The 26,215-nt window shown below is 41.5% G+C and overlaps 3 protein-coding genes across 4 annotated transcripts in view; 2 read left to right on the top strand and 1 right to left on the bottom strand.

The window, feature by feature from the left end:
- The window catches only part of LOC125775215 (polypyrimidine tract-binding protein 1), a 308,123-nt gene extending 282,609 nt beyond the window's left edge, over nt 1–25,514 (bottom strand). For both annotated transcript variants that reach the window (XM_049445790.1, XM_049445800.1), the window contains exon 1: nt 25,378–25,514. The gene's annotated coding sequence lies outside the window, so the exon portion shown is untranslated. The remainder of the gene's footprint in view (nt 1–25,377) is intronic.
- Nucleotides 8,799–25,506, top strand: LOC125765259 (uncharacterized). Its single transcript, XM_049430193.1, has 12 exons — nt 8,799–9,551; nt 9,622–9,858; nt 13,915–14,605; nt 14,674–15,281; nt 16,880–17,576; nt 17,846–18,237; nt 19,653–19,922; nt 19,993–20,878; nt 20,947–21,549; nt 23,225–23,394; nt 23,463–24,348; nt 24,417–25,506. The coding sequence occupies exons 1-12, from the start codon at nt 9,314–9,316 to the stop codon at nt 25,018–25,020; spliced, it is 6,282 nt and encodes a 2,093-aa protein (XP_049286150.1). The 5' UTR covers nt 8,799–9,313; the 3' UTR covers nt 25,021–25,506.
- On the top strand, nt 16,328–19,645 carry LOC125775220 (polyserase-2-like). The gene is made up of 3 exons (XM_049445815.1): nt 16,328–16,812; nt 16,880–17,777; nt 17,846–19,645. Exons 1-3 carry the CDS (start codon nt 16,581–16,583, stop codon nt 18,447–18,449), a joined length of 1,734 nt encoding a protein of 577 aa, XP_049301772.1. The 5' UTR covers nt 16,328–16,580; the 3' UTR covers nt 18,450–19,645.
- Nucleotides 25,515–26,215: the final 701 nt, after the last annotated feature.

Raw genomic sequence — 26,215 nt, 5'->3', positions numbered from 1 at the left:
GGGACCATATTTTCCCGGTTCACCCGGGGGTCCGACAATGTTTCCCCATGCCCACGATGTAAACGTGCTTTTCTGTTTCCACGTCGCTGGCTGGGAAAGTCGGTTGGCCAAAGTGTGGAAGTAAAGCGCAGATGGTATGTTTTCTAAACTAGCCACCAACAAACCAACACCTTGATGTAGTGCGAACCACTCGGATCATCCGGCGTGTGCAGCGGCTCATCCGGTCTAGGGGATGAAAATTTACGTACCCCATTTTTCCGACCTTACCGAAACATCCAGTGGTCAACCGCTGGTTGTTTGTTGTGCGAGTGTATTGGGTGAGTGGGGGAAATTGTGGCCGTTTTTTTTTGTTTTATATTTTTGGTTTAAAATTTATCTTCAGATACTTTTAGCCCGAATGTCCTGGGCGCGTTGCTAGGCGTGCAAGCAACCGTACCGAGCGCCAAACATCGGTTGTTTATTGTTTATTTATTCACTTATCAGATTAAGCCAATCTCGAGCACTCGGTGCCTCGGAGCGTCATGGGTACCTTGCTACGCAACCAAACACTGCCCATGTTGATAGTGGTGGCCAGATGGAAGTTGGGAGGCAAACAATCTGAGCCAAAAAAGATGAACCATTTTATTTTGATAATCTGCGACATAAACCATTTGGACAACACCTACACAACAAGAGCAACAAAAAATGCTTCCATTAAAAACCATTCGCTTTTTTTCCCCGGTAATGGGCCGTGGGAATGGGCGAAACCGATGCCAGTTGTGGATGCGTTCGGTCGCACGTGGCTGTAGAAAAAATTGCCTCAGTTTGAAAATAACAACAAAGCACCACCACTTTAGCCTGTCTATTAATTTCCATTAGTTAATCGCTAATCTGCCCAACCAACGGTTTTATGGGGGAGGGAAAGAGAGGGAGAAAAACAACTTCTTGAACCCATAGGGACGTTTGCTTTCAATCCAATTTGTCAATCGTTGGTAGCAGGACACATTCCGTGACGTAAGAAATAGATTTGCTACACAAAACCAGCCGAAATTGTCATCGTTTTTTTTTTGTTTTGTATTTACTTCAGCACAAGAAAAATAGCTCATCCTGGAGGCTTTCAAAGATTGCAAAGAAACCCTCAGGATGGACGGAGCAGATTTAGCCAACAAAACAACCGTGTAAAAAAAATGAGCAAAATGCATTAAAATCACTGTGATTTGGTTTGGACAATCAGACCCATCATGCGTCGGTGGGGAATCATGTTGGCGGTGGGTTTTGTTGTTTGTTTCGTTTGATGAAAACGCGTGAACCCGCGGGCGAGGTAACTTCATCATTTATAAATTATGCCGTCAAAAGCACTGCTCATATGTACACGTTGGGTGAAATTGAATTAAATTATTTTCTTGTACCGTGCCGTTGCCTTCCTCCATTAAGTTGCGCCCTTGCCGTCTATCGCACGTGGATTATAGGTACGGTTTTTGCTCGGCCCACCTTACCGAATGATTGCATACGTCAATTTATTTTCCTTTTGCGATGATACGGACCCGGTACAGTTTTGCCCACTGAGTTGTTTAAATTCATGAATCGGAGGTACTGCTTACCAGTGTGCCAAATCATCATGTGATATGACGGTTGTGGTACGGATTGTGAGCGTTCCCTGTTGCTTTTGTAGCTTTCAGCGTTGTGATGAATCTTTAATCGAATGTGCCTATCAACGGGCAATGGGTGCGGGGTTGGCAAAAAGCCCCTCCATGTTAATACACGAACAGAAACAGGTGAATCGTTTTGGTTCTGCTGATGACTGCTGATGCGAACTTGCGCTATGTTTTCTTTGTAAATTATTAATATCTTGCTTGTTGCGTTTGTACTTCTGGTTACATATATACCATCAAAATGACATAGACTCGTAATGTTGCCCTCCCCGAGCGCAACTAGAGTAAGTTAAGGGGAAAAAAGCGATGAATTTATTCATGTTTTCGTACATCAAAAATGGATATTGAGGAATTGTGTTTTTCGGGCCAATTTTTATGAAGCTGTTCCAAAGTATAAATGAATGACGCTTTTTAATGAGTAAATCTTTCATCATGCTAAAGATCTTCGGGGATCAAAGTTGTTGCGCGTCAAAATGTATGGGCAAAAAAGCTTCACAACATTTTATCTTTTTAACATTCAACTAGAACTGTTAAAAAACGATTAGTAAATAATGCGTATATCAACAAACAACCATGAAGGAGCTAAATTTATAAAGAAATAAATGATAAAAGAAGAAAGATCAAGAAAGATAAAATTCAGAAACACAAAATATCATCAGACCAAAATTTTAAGGAAGAAAACAGGCAATACTTGTGCGTTGGAAAAGATTAAGGACAATAAAAACTCTACATGAGACGAACCAGATAAAGCAATATCCGATATTGTAATGAGAAATACTAACCAATTATCAACATACTCTTAAACAAGAATCAACATATGACCTTACCCCAGGATCAAATAGCAAACTGCAACAAATAAGATAATGAGCCATGCAAATGACAAAAAAGTGTATAGAACCTGCATAATTCCAATAGTTACATACGCCTTTGAGACATTCTCCAAAACAGACGAAAATCTCATTCAGGCATTTGAGAAGAAGATGCTCAGAAGGATTGTTGGCCGTGTATGTGCGGAAAGACAATGGAGAAGCAACTATTAATGACGAACACTAGGAGTTGTACAATGAAATCACAGTCGTACAGCAAATGAGACTCTCCAGGCTCCGGGGGGCTGATCATGTCATTAGAATGGCACCGGACGACCCAGCCTGCAAAATCCTTTTAGGTCGTCAACGTGGGCAGAATAGGCGTGGTAGGCCCAAACTGAGTTGGAGTGAAGGTTTTGATGCGTCCTTCAGAAAGGCCGGGTTAATGGAGTAGCTGACGACTGCGCTCAACCGTGAGCGGGTTTGGCAGGACTACTACACCAGGGCCAAGGCCAATAGGTAAGCTATATCAAGCCAAGAAAAGTTTGATAAGTTTTTGGAAAAATACATTGATAAGTTAGAAAAAACCATTTCAACATCATCAAAGCTCACTTCCTCAAGACAATGTCTTGTAAAAGCTTGCTCGCTCGCGAAATGAGAGATCCTTCAGCATTATCTATACTCTCCAGATCTAGTATCTAGTATCTGGAAATCAGAAAAGTAACAGCAAAAACAAAAACACTGTTAAGAAATTACTAGTAATTTTCTCTCAATATTGCAACAACAAGAGTTGGGATAAATGATACAGAATGACTCATAACAGATAAATTGTAGTGTCCTTAATTAAGTACTATCATAAAACTTACCGTACCTTTGATTTATTTAATAAATTAAGTGTAATTTTTCAACAACAAAAAAAAGATTTATTGTAATATGTTTTTAGAAACTAAAGACTAATTTGTTCCCATTTGTTGAGATCGTCTTATCAACGCATCATATCGTTGACGAGCGCATCCAAATAATCTTCTCATACAAAGCATTCCATGCAACCAACCTTTTAGGCACGTTTTCCATCTAAATAAACCATTAGCAGAGATTTCTTCCTGGGCAAATTTGTTGCAGAAGGGTGAACAACGCAGCAGGATTCTGTTTGCTATGTTTCGGGCCATTACATGACAAGTCCCAGTTTACAGCAAGCTACCGGAAGGTAGCTTCCGGTTTGCCAAACATCAAACAGCCAGCAAAGATCATGGTTGACCTCACTCGGTATGCATGAAACCAGAATCCACCACAATGGGTAAGAGACATCAGTGCATGGGATTCCTTTCCCGTGTGACGGATAAGATGTGTGAAGCATTCAAAAGCATGGCTGCAAATGTCTGAACGGATTGTATGTGCAAGCACTCGTACAGGCACGCATACAATGCGGCGTGCTGCAAGCATTTATTAATCTAGTTTTAATTTAATGCACCTCAAAGTGAAGTTTCTTAAAATCGTAGCCCCATTACTATTGTACGTAGGACGGATGTGGCTGGTGGGCCGCCCGTTGTGCCCGGAAGAACTAGACGTGCCTGACAGGTGCATCTTGCAGGCATATACGTTCCATCCCGTATTCTGCTGCATTCATACGGAACGGTTGCGAAAGAAGTTGTTAGCTCATCAAAGTGAAATGGAATGAAGGGATAGATAAGCTTGCTGTGCTTAACAAAGAGAAACTTGGACCACACCAAACATTCCCGTGTTTCCGGTGTGTGAGCAATCTTGCATTATTAGGGTTAGTACAGGGACAGGGACGGTAATTCATACGTTCCGGGTTTGTCAGTAGACTATGTGTGTTTAATTACTTTGTTGTTTAGTAAAAGAACGCATTCCACACTAACAACAAACTATGCTAAATAACACCGGAAAAACATAATGTACGTTTAACAGGAGTTTTAATCGCTTGTTGCGTGCTGATGATCTTTTAGAAATGGATGAAAATGAAATCTACCATTACGTACGATGTAAAATGCTTCATTAGCATTATTAATGGAAACATAATTGCCGCACTACTATAAAAGCTAAGGTGTATCATAAAGAGGCTATAATATGATAAGATAAAACACTAAAAATTTGGTTCTGATTCTAAGTGATCCTAACAATCAATTAGGCCCAAATTATTATCCAATTTAATTTATACAGTCAATACGAAGAATGTAGAGAAAATTGGAGATTTAGTTTGTAATAGATTTTGCTAATGGAATAAATTGTTGTAACTTGATCACTTCTATGTTTTCTAATAAAATGATAAATAAAAGTAAATAATTAATAATAGTTTGCAATTGGAGTATTTCAAATTCGAACGGTACTATCAAGATGGAACCTATCCGTATGTGACAGGATGGTTCATGAGTTGAGTATTAGGTTAAACGCGGCTGCCTTAAGATGGACCTCAAAATTGAAACTATGTCCAAATCGAAATGTCAGATAATAAAACCGCAGCTTGAAGCTCTTTGGGTAAAGAAATTTACCTAAATTTCAATTCATTTTTATCTTTCGTTTACTTTTATAAGATGCGTTCCTATTTTTGAAAATTAAATTTCAACTCAAACTTACATTTTACAACTCACAGGAAAACTCGATAATTATACCGAACGGCAGTATACGACAGTTTAGGTACCTTGTTGGTTATTTATATTTTTTTTTCAACATTAAAAGGGATGCTGAAGCCTATGGATAACATCAATTGCCTCGTGGACATGATAATAATCTTCGCTGCCAAATTAAGAGAGGCTTAGAATTTTGGCGAACAATACGAACGACGACCGATTGTGCGATAAGCCCAACAAAAACTTTAGTCGGTAGCTTTCTTCCACTGTTCCACATCGATCCATCGTTAAGTGAAAGCAGCTTTTCCACCCAATCTAACCGAAGCTCGAAACCCAGCAACTGGATTCTGATTTGGCTGTTCTAGCTGCCCTCAACGCTATTGACAATAACGCGAACAAAAAGAAAACGTAAAAACTGGACAATTGAAAGCTCTTGATCGGAAAGAGATTCACTCCTTCACCCTTGCCATTGAATGGGTTAAAATCCCAGTATAAAAGATTACTCACTGGTTCATCCGCACGAGACAACATAAAAGCAAACAAAATGGAACTGAAAGGCGCTGGGATAAGCTTAGTTACCTTAGTTTGTTAGGCATAGAACACGATAGTAGTGGTGGGGAAAATCCTGCAGGAAGAACTGTGCCAAGCGTGTGATCAAACGAATTGGCTATTTTTCAGCAAAATTGACAGCAACAGCTAAGCCGTACCACGGTGAAGATGGTGCACGTACCAGATTCAAACGATAGAACGACGATTTATGATTAAAAGATTATGAACTTTCCAATCAGCAGTAAGGCTGAATGAAAAGCGATTGGGAGCGAGAGAAGGAAAAAAAAACATAGAACAAACCAGAGCCGTCGTTTGAAAAGGACAATACGTTTCATTTTAAGACAAATTGCACTAGAAAGCGGATTTTCTCATTTTCCCATGGCACGAACTGCATGCAACCGTGACGAATGGACGGACGAGCTAATCTTGTCCCGGGGGCGCAAAAGCCTTCCCCAAGCTTATACGGCCCAATCATTGCTGTTCTTCGGTTGAAACCGGTGCTCAGCTTTGTATATGAGCGATGGCGCAAAGAAAAACGGTGTCCTCAAATTGAGCAAGAATTGAACTAATTTGATGCCATGTTAACGAATGGCAGTGTTTTAAGAATTGCCTCCTGCTGAAAGTGTGAGCATAACGGATGTTCGTTTGTTTTGAAGGTAAATAAAAAAAGGGAACTGTTCGCAAACTTAATCTTTGATGCTGGTACACCCACCGACCGTGTACGATGGGGCTGCAGTTCGTTTGACGTTTTCATTATTCATCACTATGGGGTGATGATCATGATTCATCCCTTTTTTTTCGCCTTCGTTTTCCAGTGCGAAATAAATCATGGCACATAATGGTTTATTTATCGATCACACTTACAGGAGCGTGATTTGTGTTCGTCTTCTAACGTTTTCCACACGCAATGAAGCTTTTTCTGCTGGAGGGAAATCATTTATCATTGCATGAAGCTTCAGGCATAATACGTTTAAACAACATCAGTGTATTGCTGACTGCACTATGAATAAAGTATCTTTGAATTGTATATAAAGGAAAAAATATTACAATTTCAAGTAATTTTATTAAATGCTATAATTTAAATATGCAATTAAAATATTTCTTTTAAACTAAAGTAAATAATATAAATGTATCTAACCTTTTTCTATTACATAATAAGAATTTAAAAAATCGAACAGAACTAGATCACGCGTGAAGAAAAAGTCCGACCACTTAAAAGCTGTTCACGTTACGAAGTGGTTTGCCAAATCTCATCTTTATCTGCATTTAACTATTCCGACGCAATTGTTATATTTTTGTTATGTTTTATGTTTTATGTTTATTATGTTTTGTGTTTTATGTTTATTATGTTTTTTTATGTTTGATATTTTATTTTATGTTATTAAATTTTTGTTTTTTTTTATTTTATTGTTTATTTGTTTGTTATTTTTAAATTTATTGTTTAATTTATTATTGTTTAATAATTTATTTAATTATTGTTAAATTTATTGATTGTTTATTTTTAAAATATGAACAGAAAGAGGAACAAAATTATGTTTTTAACTACTCTTTAACTACTTTTAACTACTACTACTACTACTACTTTAACTTCTTTTTTCTGTATAAAAATTTAAAGCGTGTTTAAGTTAATTTTTCCTACGCACACTATTTACGAAATAAATGTAATATTAAGCCAATAGGATAAATAATCCTATAGTTTAATACGTGTAACGCCCCTATATGAAACCATGAGTTCGCTACTTGCTCGTAACGTTTCGTCGTAGGACGGTCAAAACAACGCTATCTCAGCTGCCTGTACCTATTGCTTGGTTGCAATTTTCTGCTGCATCGCACAAACCCCAACATAAGGCAATTTGCTTTCTGAGTGATGAATCATACCGGTAGTAAAATCGATTTACAAATGCTAACGTGCTGAACGAAGAATGTAGACTATAGCGACACCCCCGTAAGCTGGAACAGCACCCGAGTTCCACATCCATCAGCGGTTGTTTGTGGCATTACTTACCATCAGGTATGCTGTTTGATCTTCTACCGACTGAAGTTAGCATACACGCGGTTGTGCACAAATCACCATCTACTTTCGAACCATCCCCTTCGCTAGCTAAGTATTCGGGACGGGGCTAACGTATAAATTTACATAACACTTTCGTGCATAATTAGAAAGCAAATAGAAGGTGTGAAACACTTTCTCGTTCAGGATTTCGACGATAAGGAATCCATGACAGAAGTCGTGAAATTATGAAAGAAGATTAAAAAAAATGCGTTGGAGAAATGACACTCGCTTGTACCCTGTATCCCTTAAGGATGTGTAATTTCGAAAGAATCGGAATTAATTAATTTAAACTAAATGTAATGTTACGTTAGAGCGAGAATTTTGGGAAACGTTTCTTAATGCTGAGGCACTGATGAGGTGGGAGCGTATTGAATAATTTAACACGTAAACCTTATTTTGATGGATGTTGTGACAGTTTTGTCTTATGTAGACAAAGTAATTGATTTTATGAAGAAGTATAGTTTGTTCATAAATGCAAATTTAATATAAGAAAGTAAAAAAAATACTAATCTGTCGTTTAGGGACCATTAATATTATTCAGATGCGATGGATGGATGATGCGGTGGATTGGCACCCATCGAATCCATAATTCCGGCCGTACTGTTTCTCGGCCTTGACGGTTAAACCCTACGACTCCAAGTCAATATGCGAGATTACGACGATTCCTCTGTCCAAGTAGAGTAATTCAAAAGGCATGATAATACTTTACTTGTCATTGTAGTGAATCCTTACATATGGGTAAACAGCGAAAAGCAAAGCAAATAGAGGGTAGAGGTAGAGAGATGAATGTGCTTTAAAATTCAAGAGAAATCGCGCGTTTGAGCTCTATCGCTCGACATGATCGTTCGAGGTCTTGCACTCATTCCACGAGTTATGTTCAACGCGCTCACTGGATGCGCCCATTAGAGCTCCAATGCTCCAAGCACTCATTTGAGCAGTAGTACTTAACGCACTGGAACATTTTATTTAGCGTACCTTTGTTTATCTCTCAAGATTGAGGTACATACCTTGATATCCCGAACTCACTCCATGAGGTGAGCCAAGCGATTGAGGCCGTCCTTAAACCAATTAATTTCATTAGATCAGTCTATTTCATCAGCAGTAGTTCAGCCTACATTAGAATCGTATTTTTGACGACGGACTTGCCATTTCTGAGTAGGCTGACACGGTAATAACAACACTTAGTTGCTGCATAGTGAAAAAGAGACGACTCTACAAGTTGGCGATGACATGGTTGCATTTTGCAGGAAATGCAACTTTTCACAGGAAGCAATGTGATCAGTAGGCAGTCAGCAACCCTTGGTGTATTTCCGCATCGATGCTTCTGGATAAACGACTCCATAAGTGTTGTGAATCTTCATCTATGCGTTTTAGTGATGGTGCATATTTATTTAAATACAAAAGGTTGCTCATCCCTGCTTGCTCATCTTCTCTCCATAGAGAGTGCTCGCTAACTGTCCAGAAGAGAGCGATCTTCAATCATGGCAACCTAACCTCGCAGATGCCCATCGGAAGCAACCGGTTTCAGTTGCTTTGCTGCTGTTCAATAAGCTCCCACCCTGAGAGTTGCGTGCGTGCTCTTCGATAGGCGTTTTTGTTTGGGAATTCCCCATCGTAGGGAAGATCTGTGTGTAAGACATTAATGTTGTGTGCACGCAGCCAGAGTAAGGTTATCAGAGGAACACGATGGGTCGTGTAATGTGCTACACAATCGCGTTGGTACCGTTGTGCCTTTTGCTGGTGGTTTCTTTAAGTTTAGCACAAAGCTGTGGCAAACGGAAGGTGGTGAACTTTCTTATTGTTAACGGTACTGAAGCAAAGGATGGTTATTGGCCATGGCACGTGGCACTATTTCACAACAATGCCCGATCATTCATCTACGCGTGTGGAGGGACAATCCTGGATCAAAATACAATTTTAACGGGTAAGCCAGACATAAACCTGATTTTGATACAAAACCCGTCATTGCGTCTCTCTCTCCTCTTCAAATCCAGCGGCTCACTGTTTGACGACGTCGAATGGAGTTATAGCAAAAGAGCGGCTTGTGGTACAAGTTGGACGAAATCGACTACGCGTTGCTAGCAACCGCGCACAAGAACACGAAGCGTTCGATTTGATCATACATCCCGAATACAACGTTAACCATATTCAACACGATATTGCTCTGATAAAGCTCGCAACCGACATTACGTACACCGATTACATTCAACCGATTTGCTTGTGGAATCGAGGTGAAGATCAGAGCGCGATCGTTGGCTCTTGGGGTACGGTGATCGGATTCGGTAGAGATGAGACCGATAATCCTTCTGACACATTACGTGAAGCTAGTATTCCCGTTGTTAGCGCTATTACCTGTATTGAAAGCAACCGCGAAGCGTTCGCTACGCAGCTTACCTCGGATATGTTCTGTGCTGGCAATCGTGATGGGATCGGTGCCTGCAACGGTGATAGCGGTGGAGGTTTATTCTTTAGATACAATGATGTGTGGTACATTCGCGGTATTGTATCTTTCACGAAGCCCCGTCAAGATGCGCTTATATGTGACACGAATGAATACACCGTGTTTACGGATGTGGCAAAGTACTTGACATGGATCAACCAAAACATTCGTGGTACGAGTCGTCAACCGGCTGTGATAGAGCAGGATAATAACCGTAAAATTAAGTTGTTGCCGATGTCCAAATGTGGTGCCAATCCGTATTCCAGCCGAAAAGAATCTTATAAGCCGGTTCTGCTCGGATATCCTTGGACGGGTCTGCTGGAGTACACCGAAACTGGATCGCGCGAAAAGAAAACGATCTGTCAAGCGACATTAATTAGCGATCTTTACCTAATCACTGGGGCGCACTGTATTGTCAGCTTACCTAGGCGATACACCTTGTGCGTATAGATTGAGATGAGCAAATTTACACTTGCGGCCAAGTTCTAACGATTTTCGTTTATTACAGATCAACCGTACGGCTGGGAGAGTACGACAAGAGCAAGATGACGGACTGTGCACAGGTGGATGGGGAAATGATATGTTCGCCACCAGTTCAAACACTACGCATCGAGTCGGTGATTACACACACGGAATTCAACAAACCACGTTACGCGAACGATATTGCACTGATACGACTGCGAGACCGAGCGGACACAAGTCAGAGTAATGTGAAGCCGATCTGTCTGCCAGTGACAACTGAGCTGCGTAGTCAGAAACCTACCCACTTCACCCTAACTGCGTGGAGCTCTGGTTCTAGTGGCAATTTGCTCGAAAGAGCAGAACGCGAGCTTATCGATTCGATCGAATGCCAGAAGCTGTATACAGACCGGTCAGTCCCGTTAGAGAAAACGTCACGTCAGATATGTATCAAGCAACAACAGGAATCCAGCACACGATGCAAGTTCCCATCCTCAGCAGCTCCACTACAGCTTGTGCAGCAAGTGCAAGGCAATAGTCGCTATGTCTTGTATGGAGTGTTATCGTACGGACCAAAGAGCTGCAGCGCCCTCTATCCAGACGTGTACACTAACGTGGCCAGCTATGTAGATTGGATTCTAGAAAATATACAAGAGTAGTAGATTCATTTTGCAGCACTCGAAGCAACGGAGAAAAGCAACGAGCCAGAGTTTAAATATACATATATATATATATATATATATATATATATATATATATATATATATATATCGAATGATCGCTGCAAATGGTTACGTATCACAATCGTCAGCTATTGTTTGAAATTCGACATAAAACTAAAAAGCATATCAATTGTTATCGAACAATTGATTTATTGATATTTTATTATACGTTTAATCTAGCCAGATATATTCGTCAAATAGTCGAAATAATGGTTCCATTTAAAAACATTCTCGTCTATAAACGAAAAGGTGTCTTCTGACAAATCGTTTATAAATTAACCATAACGCTCTACGTAGTGAAGTCTTTTGTACGGAAGAATATTCGTTGATCCTTTAAGTGTGAAGTAAATACTAACAATCCATATTATGATGCGATACCATCACTTCACGCAATGGTATTTATGACACCTTCCGCCAGTGTTTCTGTGATCATTTTGACGTGCAGCAGATTGTTGAATTACATTTTCGATTACCGTGCAATCGAAGTGAGTATCATGTCGAGGTCATCAATGTTGGATCGAACATACTACAAGGCGGAACAGCTCACTAAACTGTCTTTATTGGTTACTCGAGTTTTCAATGGTTACAGCTATGACGGTTCGATTTAAAATTTGTTTCAAAAATCCTTTCCATCCTTTGGTGCTTTTCCAGTGCGATCTACTAAACTAGCAATTGGTGTAATAAAGCTTCGGCAAGCTAAATCAATCGCTCCTGAGCTGCAACAGCAGCTTCATGGCTTCCGAAAATTCATGCGAGAAATAAGAGTTTTGTATGGTTTTAAACAATCCATAATTGGAAAATGGATTCAAAATGTTTTGTTTGCATTTGTTCTTGCCTTAGTGTATGTGTCATTTTTTCATATTTTTAATCTCAGGGTTGATCACGTCATAATGAACCGTTTCCAGGAAACTCGGTCTAGGACTGCAGTCTTCCATCCACGGTTGCATCTGATCTCCGACAGGTTCGACTCCATCTGATCCAGCTAACGAGCTCGCTGTGCTCCTCTACGTCTCGTGCCGAACGGGTCGCTGACGAGCATCTTCCTGGTGGGGCATGAGTCCGGCATCCCAGCCCTCCTTTTCCACACGCCCTGCTCACACACTCCGACAAAGATGATCCTTAGAACCCGCCGTGCTTGTAAGGATTCTACCTTTTAATTTACCAATAAATTAAATGGTGAATTGAGGTAAAATTAACATAACCAAAAAACACCCAAGTTTACGTGTAAAACTGCACAAATGTGTTAATTAATAACAGCTGATTCACCGTTTTTTTATTTAGCTTTAAAATACTTGTCTACTATATTAAGCAAATTTCACTGGCTAAGTAAAAGAACGAAGAAATCCACAATAACGTCAATAATGCCAATTTGTAAAAAAAAAAATACAGAAGACAGACAAGCCGATCTTCCTATCGCAGACCGTTGGTGGTAAGGTGAAATGTTCTCTCTACCATCACCGTATGCAAACATTTTTACATTCTCTTTGAAACAACGTTTTGCGTTTTCTATAAACAACATGCACGTATCCCGGTAATCTATGGTCCATAGCGGCCCGGTGGTCCATATGATAAACGGCGCCCGTCCACACGGCCATACCGGGTTCAAATCCCATCCGGACCGTCCCCCCGTAGCAAGGACGGACTATCCTGGTAAAATAAGTCTTGATACGGCCAGGCCGTTCTAACCGAGCAAAAAAAAATGCACCTATCACAACGACAAAAGCAAATATGAACAATAGAAACAGATGAATGCTGTATTTCATCTTATACGTATATAATTTAAATCAAAGATGCGATAACAGAACAGCGACATGACGAAAAAAGGCAATAAGTGATAACGCATGTTTTAATTAACATCGAAAAAATGCTCAACGCTTTTTAAGAGAATGCTCATTATCTAATCCTGCAAGAGAGCGAATAACAATCATCGTCAACCTATCCTCGAAGATGGTCTACGAACGTACCCGAATTCAGTTTCATCGCCGCCGTTCAGCAAGTTACTACGCTGAAGCGCCCATAATTGCTTCTTCAGAGGTGTATTTGTTTGGAAAGTGTCCAACATAACTAGGATTTGTGCGTAAGACAAAAATTTGGTGTGAATACAGATATCAGTGGTACAGAATGGCTCGTGTCAGGTGCTGGGCGATCGCGTTAATACCGTTGTGTCTTTTACCGTTGGTTGCTTTAAGTTTAGCACAAAGCTGTGGCAAGAGAGTGGCTGTAAATCGCCTTGTTGTGCACGGTGCCCTAGCAAAGGAAGGCTATTGGCCATGGTTCGCGGCACTATTTCAGAAAAATGGTGGATCATTCAATTTTTCATGCGGAGGAACAATTCTGGACAAGAACACAGTTTTAACGGGTAAGGTGTCTGCATTTGAATTTTGCTAATGAAATAAGCCCATCAATGCGTCTCTACTTTCCGATTCCAGCGGCTCACTGTGTGAAGACGTCGAATAGGATTATCGAAGTGCAGAATTTCATAGTAAAAGCTGGATTAATTCATTTAAGCGTTGCTAACAATAACGCGAAAGAATACAAAGCGATGAAAATCATCGTGCATCCACAGTACAGGATAGGTTCTATTAAACATGATGCTGCCCTGATTAAGCTGGAAACTGACATTAGCTACTCCAATGCAATTAAGCCGATTTGTTTGTGTGATCAAGATGAAGATCAGAGCGCGATCGTTGGCTCTTGGGGTACGGTGATCGGATTTGGTAGAGATGAGACCGATAATCCTTCCGACACACTTCGTGAAACTAGTATTCCCGTGGTTAGCACCATCACCTGCATCGAAAGCAACCGCGAAGTGTTTGGCAACCACCTTACCTCTGATATGTTCTGCGCTGGCAATCGTAATGGGAGCAGTGCCTGCAACGGTGATAGCGGTGGAGGTTTATTCTTCAATCGCAATGGCACCTGGTTTATTCGCGGTATTGTGTCTTTCACAAAGAATCGCGAAGGGAGTTATTTATGTGACACGCAGGAATACACCGTATTTACGGATGTGGCAAAGTACATTAAATGGATCAAGCAAAACATGCGTAAAACGAAAGTATCAGCTCAACCAACAAAAGCAGTTCAGTCAGTGTCAGTAAAAGATAAAAATCGTAAAATCGAATTGCTACCAATGTCCACCTGTGGTCCCAATAAGTATGGCCGCTTGGCAGAATCCAGAAAGCCTGTTCTGTTTGGTTATCCTTGGGTGGCTCTGCTAGAGTATTTAGATGAAACTGAATCCAATGAGGATTACGATACACCGCCTGTAGAAGTTTTATGCCAGGCGACGTTAATAAGTGAACTCTACCTTATAACCAGTGCGAGTTGTATTTATGACATGCCTAAGAGATACATCTTGTGCGTATACTTTGGCTGGAAAGTATCCTTACTTTTGTTTCAGTTTTAACGGTTATCCTTCATTGCAGATCATCCGTAAGGCTGGGAGAGTACGACAAAGACGAGACGAGGGACTGTGCTGTAGTAAGAAGTAAAATGGTATGTTCGCCTCCGCTCCAAATACGAGAGATTGATACGGTGATCGCGCACAAGAACTACAATAACCAGACTTTTGCGAATAACATTGCACTTATTCGACTGCGAGACCCGGCGGACACTAGTCAATCGAATGTGAAGCCGATCTGTTTACCAGTAACAAATGAACTTCGCAATCAGCAGTCAATTCATTACACATTGACTGCGTGGACTGCTTGTCCTTGTAGCAGCTTACTCCTAAGGTCGATACGCGAGGTAATAAGCTTGAGAGAATGTAAGCAGCTGTTCAACGAACTCCAATTCTCGACAGAGGTAACGAATAACCAGATATGTATCAAACAGTTGCCGGTAAGCAGCACAGATTGCAAATTCCCAAACAAAGGGGCAACACTACAACGTTTGCTGACGGTGGAAGGAAAAAGTCGCTATGTTATGTATGGATTGTTGTCAACTTCACCTGAGGATTGTGACGTGGATATCCCAGACGTGCATGTCAACGTGGCCAACTACGTAAACTGGATTCTAGAAAACATAGAAGAATAGAGGTTACATTCCGAAATATGAACCGCCAAAGTTAGAACTGTTCAAGCGATATTTGGGCTGCCCTTTCTAACCTTCCTTGATTTTGTTTACCGGTGGCAGGATTGTCATTAAGCACAGTGTTGCGAACACACCGGTTTCGTTACCATATACACCACCGAGCTGACACACGCCGGGTTATTCAAACAACATACCTACAACGGATGTATAATTTTGTCAGAAATATGAATCAGAAATAATAATAATACAAATAATCAAATAAAATTTATAACATGGTACTGAATGGGATTATATTATTAACGGGGAATTTAAAGTCATCAAATTTGAAAATAAATATCTTAATTCGGCCTGGCCGTTGGTAGGAAAAAAAATAAAAGTAAATTTTACATCGTATATCCCTCGAAAATATCATAAATATCAGGTAACAAATGCGAATAAATTTGTAATAATTAAGTTACAGATCGAAGAAAGCACTCATCCGCACACAAAAATGTGTATGGTCAATGAGCAGAAGCTCCTTAGCAGTATCCAGCCAATTGTTCTTGGCACTACGATGCAAGTTTGTCGAGACGAATAAGGGAAGGAAACAAAACAAAATCTGTACCAGTAGAAGGTTTTAAACTTACTACAGGCAAAAGCATTAAATTAAACTTTTTTTATATTTGTAGCAAGACGATCTTTGTAAATAGAAAAAAAATTGCTTCATGTTAATCATAATGATCTTCGCTCCAAGACATCAGGAAAATCCTTGGAAGTGTTTTTCGACATAGACTCGCAAGTCTATGAACGAACGTGCAAGTTATGGCATTAGCCCCCGAAAAAGCCCGGGAAAAACAACAATGCTGCATAGGCAAATAATAACCCTTGACCGTAAGTGATTTAGAATATTCCTGGAACAGGTCATTATCGCAACGCGGTTTTAGTGACTGGTAAGTAAATGTGTTTTTTTCTTTATTTCAAAAACGTGATAACAAGAAAACATTACAGCAATATAACAAAGTTATAACGAATGTTTTTTTTTAAAAATAGCTCGTTATCTCTCTGTCAAAAGATCACTTATTATCTGCCTGGAAGAGAGCGACCATCTGGTATGGCCAATCAAAAATATGGCTTGAAGATGGCCATCGCACGTAGTGCGATTTAGTTTCATTGTTGCTCTTAAACAAGTTACTAGGTCGTAGCACACGCGCATGCCTTCAGAGGCATAGTTGTTTAGTGAGTGCACAGCATTAGGAAGATTTGTGCGTGAAACATTAATGTTGTACCAATACAAACAGAGAAAGATTATCATACGTACAGAATGGGACGTGCAAGGTGCTGCGGAATTGCCTTGATACCGTTGTGCCTTTTACCGTTGGTTGTTTCAAGTTTAGCACAAAGCTGTGGCGAACGAAAGGTTTTCAATTCCTCTGTTGTAAACGGTACCGAAGTAAAGTATGGCTATTGGCCATGGCACGCAGCTATCTATGACAAAAGGTCTGGTTCAGTTACGTGCGGTGGAACGATTCTGAACCAGAATACAATTTTAACCGGTAAGAAACCTATACAAGTGTTTATAACCCGTATCGTTCACTGCGTCTTCCAACTATACGATTCTAGCGGCTCACTGTTTGGAGACGGCGAATGGGTGTATTGCAGTGGAGCTCGTCATAGTGAAAGTTGGACGAAGTCGACTACGCGTAGCTGATAAACGCGCACAAAAACACGAGGCGCTCGAGTTAATCGTGTATCCGGGTTATAACCGCGACACTAACCAACACGATATTGCTCTGATAAAGCTCGCAACCAACATTACCTATACCGACTATATACAACCGATATGCTTGTGGAATCGGGGTGAAGATCAGAACGCGATCGTTGGCTCTTGGGGCACGGTGATCGGATTCGGCATTAATGAGACGAATAATCCTACCAATACGTTGCGTGAGACCAGCATTCCCGTCGTTGCCACTGATATCTGCATCGAAGGCAAACAGGACATATTAGCAACATTCATTACCTCAGATATGTTCTGCGCAGGCAATCGTGAGGAAATCAATGCTTGCAACGGTGATAGCGGTGGTGGTTTTTTCCTCAACTACACTGACACGTGGTACATTCGCGGTATAGTGTCGTTCAAACAGTATCGCGACGAAACGAATACAACTGACACAACGGAATACATCGTGTTTACGGATGTGGCGAAGTATTTGAATTGGATTCAAGAACACATGGGTGAAACGGATGGTCAACCGACTGAGAATGAAAACAGCAAAAAAATCGAATTGCTACCAATGTCCACCTGCGGTGGCAATAGGTATCCCTACAGGTCGGAATCCTTAAAGCCGGTTTTGCATGGTTACCCTTGGGTGGCTCTATTGGAGTATACTGAAGATACAGATGATAGTGATGAGTATACATCACACAATGAGACTTTATGCCAGGCGACATTAATAAGTAAATTCTACCTTATAACCAGTGCGAGTTGTATTTATGACATGCCTAAGAGATACATCTTGTGCGTATACTTTGGCTGGAAAGTATCCTTACTTTTGTTTCAGTTTTAACGGTTATCCTTCATTGCAGATCATCCGTAAGGCTGGGAGAGTACGACAAGGACCAAACGAGGGACTGTGCCGTAGTGGATAGTCGAATGATATGTTCGCCTCCGCTCCAAATACGAGAGATTGCTTCGGTGATCACGCACACGAACTACAATGACCAGACAATGGCGAATGACATTGCACTTATTCGACTGCGATACCCAGCGGACATTAGCCAACCTAATGTGAAGCCGATCTGTTTACCAGTAACGAGTGAGCTTCGCAATCAGCAGTCAACCCACTACACACTTACAACGTGGGTAACTTGTCCTGGTACCAGCTTACTAGAAAGCTCGCTACGTGAGGTTATCGATTTGACCGAGTGCCAGGAATCGTACCACAACAACTCCCGGGAGATAACGACATCCCAATTATGTATGAAGCAGCAACATGAAATCGGCCCAGATTGCAAGTTGCCAACTACAGGGGCTACTTTACAGCTTGTGCAGGAACTAAATGGAAAAAGTCGTTATGTTCTGCATGGATTCTTATCTTATGGACCCGATGACTGCGACTTTGATTTCCCAGACGTGTACACAAGCATTGCCAGCTATGTAGACTGGATTCTAAAAAACATTGAAAAATGATAGCAAAGCCTAGGAAAAGCATAACGGCCACGGAAACGGAAACGGAAAAATATTAGTAAAATAGTACTTCAATGAAGCTAGAATATACTACACTACACTTCTCGCTTTATCACATGATAGAGGCCCAAACTTGAAATGGAAAACTGATGAACGTGCTCTTTGTTATAGGACGCAACAGCATCTTTGCATTTAAAGCCAAGGCAACAGCTGATATATCAAGATACAATTTAACGCGCCAGTTGTGTCCTCAGTAAAAGGTAGTAAGGAACTTCTTGTCGCTAAATTGATCATAAAGGTTGTAAGAAATAATCTTCTTGTTTTCTTATTTATTTTGAGAATTTTGTGGGTCTGACACTACGTACAACCTTTACTCTTCTATTTGTACATAAATTATAGATAATTCATACCTTACGGCAAGTGCGTACGATTCTAAATCCCTAGCTTTAAAACACAGAGTAGTCAAATTTGATGTCCAGGAGAGAAAAATGCTCATTAAATTGCCTACACATTGTAAAGCATCGTTGTACGATACTGCAGTTCTCGTATACTGATTGTACAAAAAAAAAATCAGCTATCAGGATTGACGTTTACAAGATACGTTCCGTATGTTTTACCACAGAGACTCGGTTGGCTCTCGCTAGCGGTAAGTTCCAATATCGACAGGTGAAGCCAATCTGCCGTTCCATATTCTCTTTTCTCCCACAATAGAGAAGAGAGTTGTGATAATAGAGTTAATCTTCACCGTTTATCATTGTACAGTGGAATACACCAATCCGCTGATCACAAGGAGAAAGGGTACAACGTTGGATGCCACGGCCTGAATCACTCCTCAGTCTGATCCCATCCTAAGGTGGAATTGTAGTACTCCTTACAAGGCCGTTCGAGCTTTGCGCCCTGTGAACGATTCTCTTCTGCTGTTGTTGCTGCCCAAATGGTTCCATGTTGAGTGTTTTCTAACAACAACGCTCTGTCTCAAGAGAGTGCTCAATGTATGCCCCAAAAAGAGCGATCTTCTGCCAAGGTCAATGTAACGCCAAGAATAGCCATCAGAAGCAACCGGTTTCAGTTTCATCGCTGCTGCTCAATAAGCTGGCAGCTTGAAGTTCACGCACGTGCTTATATTGCGTGGTATATCAGTAAAGTTTTTGTTTAGGATCTCTCCAATGAATCCAATTTAAACTTAAGATATTATTTTTCTATGAGCGTCGTTGGAAAAAGGGTATCATATATACAGGATGGTTCATGTAAGGTACGGTGTAATCGCCCTGATAGTGTTGTGCCTTTTGCTGGTGGTTTCCTCAAGTTTAGCACAAAGCTGTGGCAAACGGAAGGTGGTGAACTTTCTTATTGTTAACGGTACTGAAGCAAAGGATGGTTATTGGCCATGGCACGTGGCACTATTTCACAACACACACCTATCAATCACTTACACGTGTGGAGGGACAATCCTGGATCAAAATACAATTTTAACGGGTAAGCCAGACATAAACCTGATTTTGACACAAAACACGTCATTGCGTCTCTCTCTCCTCTTCAATTCCAGCGGCTCACTGTTTGACGACGTCGAATGGAGTTATAGCAAAAGAGCGGCTTGTGGTGCAAGTTGGACGAAATCGACTACGCATTGCTAGCAACCGGGCACAAGAACACGAAGCGTTCGAGTTGATCATACATCCAGAATACAACGTTAACCGTATTCAACACGATATTGCTCTGATAAAGCTCGCAACCGACATTACGTACACCGATTACATTCAACCGATTTGCTTGTGGAATCGGGATGAAGATCCAAAGGCGATCGTTGGCTCTTGGGGTACGGTGATCGGATTCGGTATTGATGGGACTGATCATCCTTCCGACACACTTCGTGAAGCTAGTATTCCCGTCGTTAGCGCCATCACCTGCATCGAAAGCAACCGCGAAGTGTTTGCCTCACAGCTTACATCTAATATGTTCTGTGCTGGAAATCGTGATGGAATAAGTGCCTGCAACGGTGATAGCGGTGGAGGTTTATTCTTTGAGTACAATGGTGTGTGGTTCGTTCGCGGCGTAGTATCTTTCACGAAGCCCCGTAAAAATACGCTTATATGTGACACGAATGAATACACCGTATTCAGCGATGTGGCAAAGTACTTGACATGGATCAAGCAAAACCTTCGTGGCACGGGTCGTCAACCGGTTGTGATAGAGAAGGACAACAGTCGTAAAATTAGATTGTTGCCGATGTCAACCTGTGGTGCCAATCCGTACGTCAGTAGGGAAGAATCCTTCAAGCCTGTTCTGCTAGGATATCCTTGGATGGGTCTGTTAGAGTATACTGATACCGGAACACAAGAAAAGAGAACGAGTTGTCAAGCGACATTAATAAGCGATCGCTACGTAATAACTGGGGCGCATTGCGTTAGCGACTTACCTAGGCGATACACCTTGTGCGTATAGATTGGGATGTACAAATTTACACTTTCGGTGAAGCTCTAATGCATATTTTTCATTGCAGATCATCCGTACGACTAGGAGAGTACGATAGAGACACGATGACGGACTGTGCACAGGTGGATGGAGAAATGATATGTTCGCCTCCAGTTCAAATACTACGTATTGAGTCGGCGATCGCGCATGAGAATTACAACAAACCACGTTACGCGAACGATATTGCACTCATACGACTGCGAGATCGAGCGGACACAAGTCAGAGTAATGTGAAGCCGATCTGTCTTCCAGTGACGAGTGAGCTGCGCAGTCAAAAGTCAACACACTACACACTGTCTACGTGGGCTTTTGGCTCTAATGGCAACTTGCTGGAAAGGTCACTACGCGAGATTGTCGATTCGATCGAATGTCAGAAGCTGTACACCGATCAGGCGGTTTTGCTCGAGAAAACATCACGCCAGATATGCGTCAAGCAACCATACGGGCCAGAGTGCAAGTTACCATTGTCGGCAGCACCATTACAGCTTGTGCAGGCAGTGCAAGGCAATAGTCGCTATGTTCTGTATGGAGTTTTATCGTTCGGACCAGTGAAATGTGGAGAAGCTTATCCAGATGTATACACCAACGTGGCCAGCTACGTAGACTGGATTCTAGAAAACATTCGTGATTAGTATTTGAGTTTCGAAATACAAACAGTAGGTGTTGAAACTCCTAACGAAGATCACGACAAATGCACTTACAAATCTACAGATTTTCAATTACTCAAATCAAATTCGGCCCGTACCTCTGTTCGCAGGACTGACTATCTTACGCACTGGTAATTAAAGTCAAGGTAGCAAAGACCTTCGAAGCAAACTAAGCGTCCGCGAGGACTCCTAGCTTTAAGGGGAGCAAAATATACTGAGAGAAAGTATTAAGTTAGAAGTATTCATCGTTCATATCACGTTCAGAGACGAAACAGTGGGCGGAACGGACACTTTACGCCCGATAATATAGGAGGAATCCAGAGATATAAAATGTTTCTATGAGTGAATGTTTAGAAAAGTTTGTCTCTCTTGTTGGTTCTCGCTTTTCTTAAGTAAAATTCTAGCTCTCTAGTTGCAATATCGACAGGCGAAGCCATCTGTCCATCCATCTTCTCTAGTCTTCCACATTAGAGAGGAAAGTTACACCAATATACACCAATCCACTGATCTAGTGTTGGATGAATCTGATTGAAATTCATGAATCTCAATGAATCTTTGATCTGAATGAATGACTCTGAATCTCCAGTCTGAAGATTCTCGAATCCTTATTGAATTATAAACCGTAGAGTTTCGGGACAGCCTGCTGATTTATGTGATTGGCCCTTAACCACCCGACCAGAACTTTTCAAAAAAGTAGCCCCCCCCCCCCCCAAACAGTACAACAGCACGATGTTACAAACGCAACAAAATTCATAACGTGCGCGTGAGGAATTCAGGACAATCAAAGAAAAACTGTCTCCTTCCAGGCTGGACAAACGTTAGGGAAATGTAATAGAATCCTAGTTAACAACAGAACGCCGTTTTAAATGAACAGGATGCTATTTAGGATCGCATGTCCAACTTAGGTTCAAATCTGCAGGATGTACCTACATAAACATTGCAACAGGAAAGGACAAGTAATAAACACGATTTCAACATATCCAAAAATGCAACTCACAACAAAGGCCGACGGCTTCGCTATCCTAAATAAGCGATTACCCGAACACTAAAAATACAAAGCATCTCGATATGTTAATATTGGTAAACAAAACCGTAAACCGTACTTCGCCCGGTAAACTCCAGTGGTTCGAAAGTGGGTCTTTTGAGCACTCCGAACAATTACACACGGGTTCAGCATTCTCCTTTCTTTTTTTGCTTTTAACATTATCAAAATAATTCACAAAGAAATTGCCAAAATATTCACTAAATAACGCTTTGTATGCTTTCAAATAATCTGTGCAAACAGTGTAGAATAATGAAAAGTGTAAATTTTTAATTCATTCGTTATCAGTTTTCACGCACAAATGCCATGACCAACGATCTGATTTGATAGCGAAATGCGCGCTTCTTCAGGAACCCATATGTCCCCAATAAATAGCCTTGCATCAAAAGCAACCGGATTCAGTTTCATCTTCAGCTGGCAGCTTGAAGTTCGTGGACGTGCTTATATTGGTGGTGTATTAGTGAAGTTTGTGAAGTGAATTAGTGAAGTGAACATAAGACATCATTTTTTCTCTGACCGTCGACGGAAAAAGGTTATCACATATACAGGATGACTCGTGTAAGGTGCGGCGTAATCGCCCTGATAGTGTTGTGCCTTTTGCTAGTGATTTCTTCAAGTTTAGCACAAAGCTGTGGCAAACGGAAGGTGGTAAACTTTCTTATTGTTAACGGTACTGAAGCAAAGGATGGTAATTGGCCTTGGCACGTAGCACTATTTCACAACAAAGATCGATCATTCATCTACGCGTGTGGAGGAACAATCCTGGATCAAAATACAGTTTTAACGGGTAAGCCAGACATAAACCTGATTTTGATACAAAACCCGTCATTGCGTCTCTCTCATCTTCAATTGCAGCGGCTCACTGTTTGACGACGTCGAATGGAGTTATAGCAAAAGAGCGGCTTCTGGTGCAAGTTGGACGAAATCGACTACGCGTTGCTAGCAACCGCGCACAAGAACACGAAGCGTTCGAGTTGGTCATACATCCAGAATACAACGTTAACCGTATTCAACACGATATTGCTCTGATAAAGCTCGCAACCGACATTACGTATACCGATTACATTCAACCGATTTGCTTGTGGAATCGAGGTGATGATCAGAACGCGATCGTTGGCTCTTGGGGTATGGTGATCGGATTCGGAATTGATGGGACTGATCATCCTTCCGACACACTTCGTGAAGCTAGTATTCCCGTCGTTAGCGCCATCACCTGCATCGAAAGCAACCGCGAAGTGTTTGCCTCACAGCTTACATCTAATATGTTCTGTGCTGGAAATCGTGATGGAATAAGTGCCTGCAACGGTGATAGCGGTGGAGGTTTATTCTTTGAGTACAATGGTGTGTGGTTCATTCGCGGCGTAGTATCTTTCACGAAGCCCCGTAAAAATACGATTATATGTGACACGAATGAACACACCGTGTTCAGCGATGTGGCAAAGTACTTGACATGGATTAAGCAAAACATTCGCAGTATGGGTGGTCAACCGGTTGTGATAAATGAGGACAACAATAGTAAAATTAAGTTGTTGCCGATGTCCACCTGTGGTGCCAATCCGTACGCCATTAGGGATGAAATCTCCAAGCCTGTTCTGCTAGGATATCCTTGGGTGGGTCTATTGGAGATAATTGATACCGAGACACTTGAAAAGAGAACGATTTGTCAAGCGACATTAATAAGCGATCGCTACGTAATCACTGGGGCGTTTTGCGTTAGCGACTTACCTTGGCGATATACCATGTGCGTATAGATTGGGATGAACAAATTTACTCTTTCGGTGAAGCGCTAACGCTTATGTTTCTTTGCAGATTATCCGTACGACTAGGAGAATACGATAGAGACACGATGACGGATTGTGCACAGGTGGATGGAGAAATGATATGTTCGCCTCCAGTTCAAACACTACGCATTGAGTCGGCGATCGCGCATGAGAATTACAAAAAACCACGTTACGCGAACGATATTGCACTTATACGACTGCGAGACCGAGCGGACACAAGTCAGAGTAATGTGAAGCCGATCTGTCTTCCAGTGACGAGTGAGTTGCGCAGTCAAAAGTCAACACACTACACACTGTCTACGTGGACTGTTGGCTCTAGTGGCAACTTGCTGGAAAGGTCACTACGCGAGATTGTCGATTCGATCGAATGTCAGAAGCTGTACACCGATCGGGCGGTTTTGCTCGAGAAAACATCACGCCAGATATGCGTCAAGCGACCATACGGGCCAGAGTGCAAGTTACCATTGTCGGCAGCACCATTACAGCTTGTGCAGCCAGTGCAAGGCAATAGTCGCTATGTCCTGTATGGAATTTCATCATTCGGACCAATGAAATGTGGAGAAGCTTATCCGGATGTATACACCAACGTGGCCAGCTACGTAGACTGGATTCTAGAAAACATTCGTGATTAGTATTTGAGTTTCGAAATACAAACAGTTGGTGTTGAAACTCCTTACGTAGATCACGACAAATGCAATTACAGATCTACAGATTTTCAATTACTCAAATCAAATTCGGACCGTAACCCTGTTCGCAGGACTGACTATCTTACGCACGGGTAATTAAAGTCAAGGTAGCAAAGACCTTCGAAGCAAACTAAGCGTCCGCGAGGACTCCTAGCTTTAAGGGGAGCAAAATATACAGAGAGAAATATACAGAAGTGTGTCGATTTTGGATGAATTCAAAGGTAGCAGGGGAGCTACTGCTCCATCCACTTCTCCAGGATTTGCCGCATATTGAAGATCAGAAGAATGTGTCTATTAGCTTACCTTTCTATACCGCAGCAATAACTTCACGAATTGCATGTTTGATTGTTGCAACTCGATCGCGCTCAAACTTACTCACTCAAATAAAGGCGAAAATAAAAAAAATCTTTCTTCTTCGACGCACAACCATAACCACCAGCGGTAACTATTTCAACAGCGCACAAACTCTAAAGGAAACTAATCCGAAATCCGCGATATTGTTCGTGGTACCGTGAACAAGATTTCCCGTTAACTTCTGGTTAACTAATTTCCGAATTCTCGCGACCAAAGATTTTCTGTGCGTTTAAGTTTCGTTTGTTTTGAATTGCCCGCTGTTCGCGTACGAAGCATGCAAACCGCTGCATAAATAAAGGAGCAAAAACGCACCCTGCAGGGTTTGCCTCCATTGTTCGAGACACCCACGTATACTAACCAAACCGCCGTACGCTGCTGGAACATTTCCCAATGCTCGGAAGCCAGCTGCTTTAAACTGAACTGTCGAATACCATCGGGGCATTTTCCACTGTACGGAAACCAGCTGCGCTAAAAAAGTACCTGTAAACACAACACAGCCGATCACACGGTTAAAACACTTAACCCTCGCGGAACACTTGCCACTGCATAGAGGCAAGCTGCGCAAGATGAAACAACATACTCAACACACAAGACGGACGGCACCACGGCAAAGGGAAATAGTACGCGTCCGATAACAGCGATTTATGTTTGTATATCACATCTTGTTGGTTGCGGACCGCGAAAACACGCGCGAAATGTTTTGTTATGACATTCTGTCATGGGGGTAGTGGACACAAGTACATAAACAGAAACGCGATCGGTTTCGTTAAGTTTAAGTTGACAGTTG

Source organism: Anopheles funestus, chromosome 2RL (assembly GCF_943734845.2).
Source record: "Anopheles funestus chromosome 2RL, idAnoFuneDA-416_04, whole genome shotgun sequence".
NCBI lineage: Eukaryota > Metazoa > Arthropoda > Insecta > Diptera > Culicidae > Anopheles > Anopheles funestus.
This window is presented reverse-complemented; position numbering and strand designations above follow the sequence as displayed.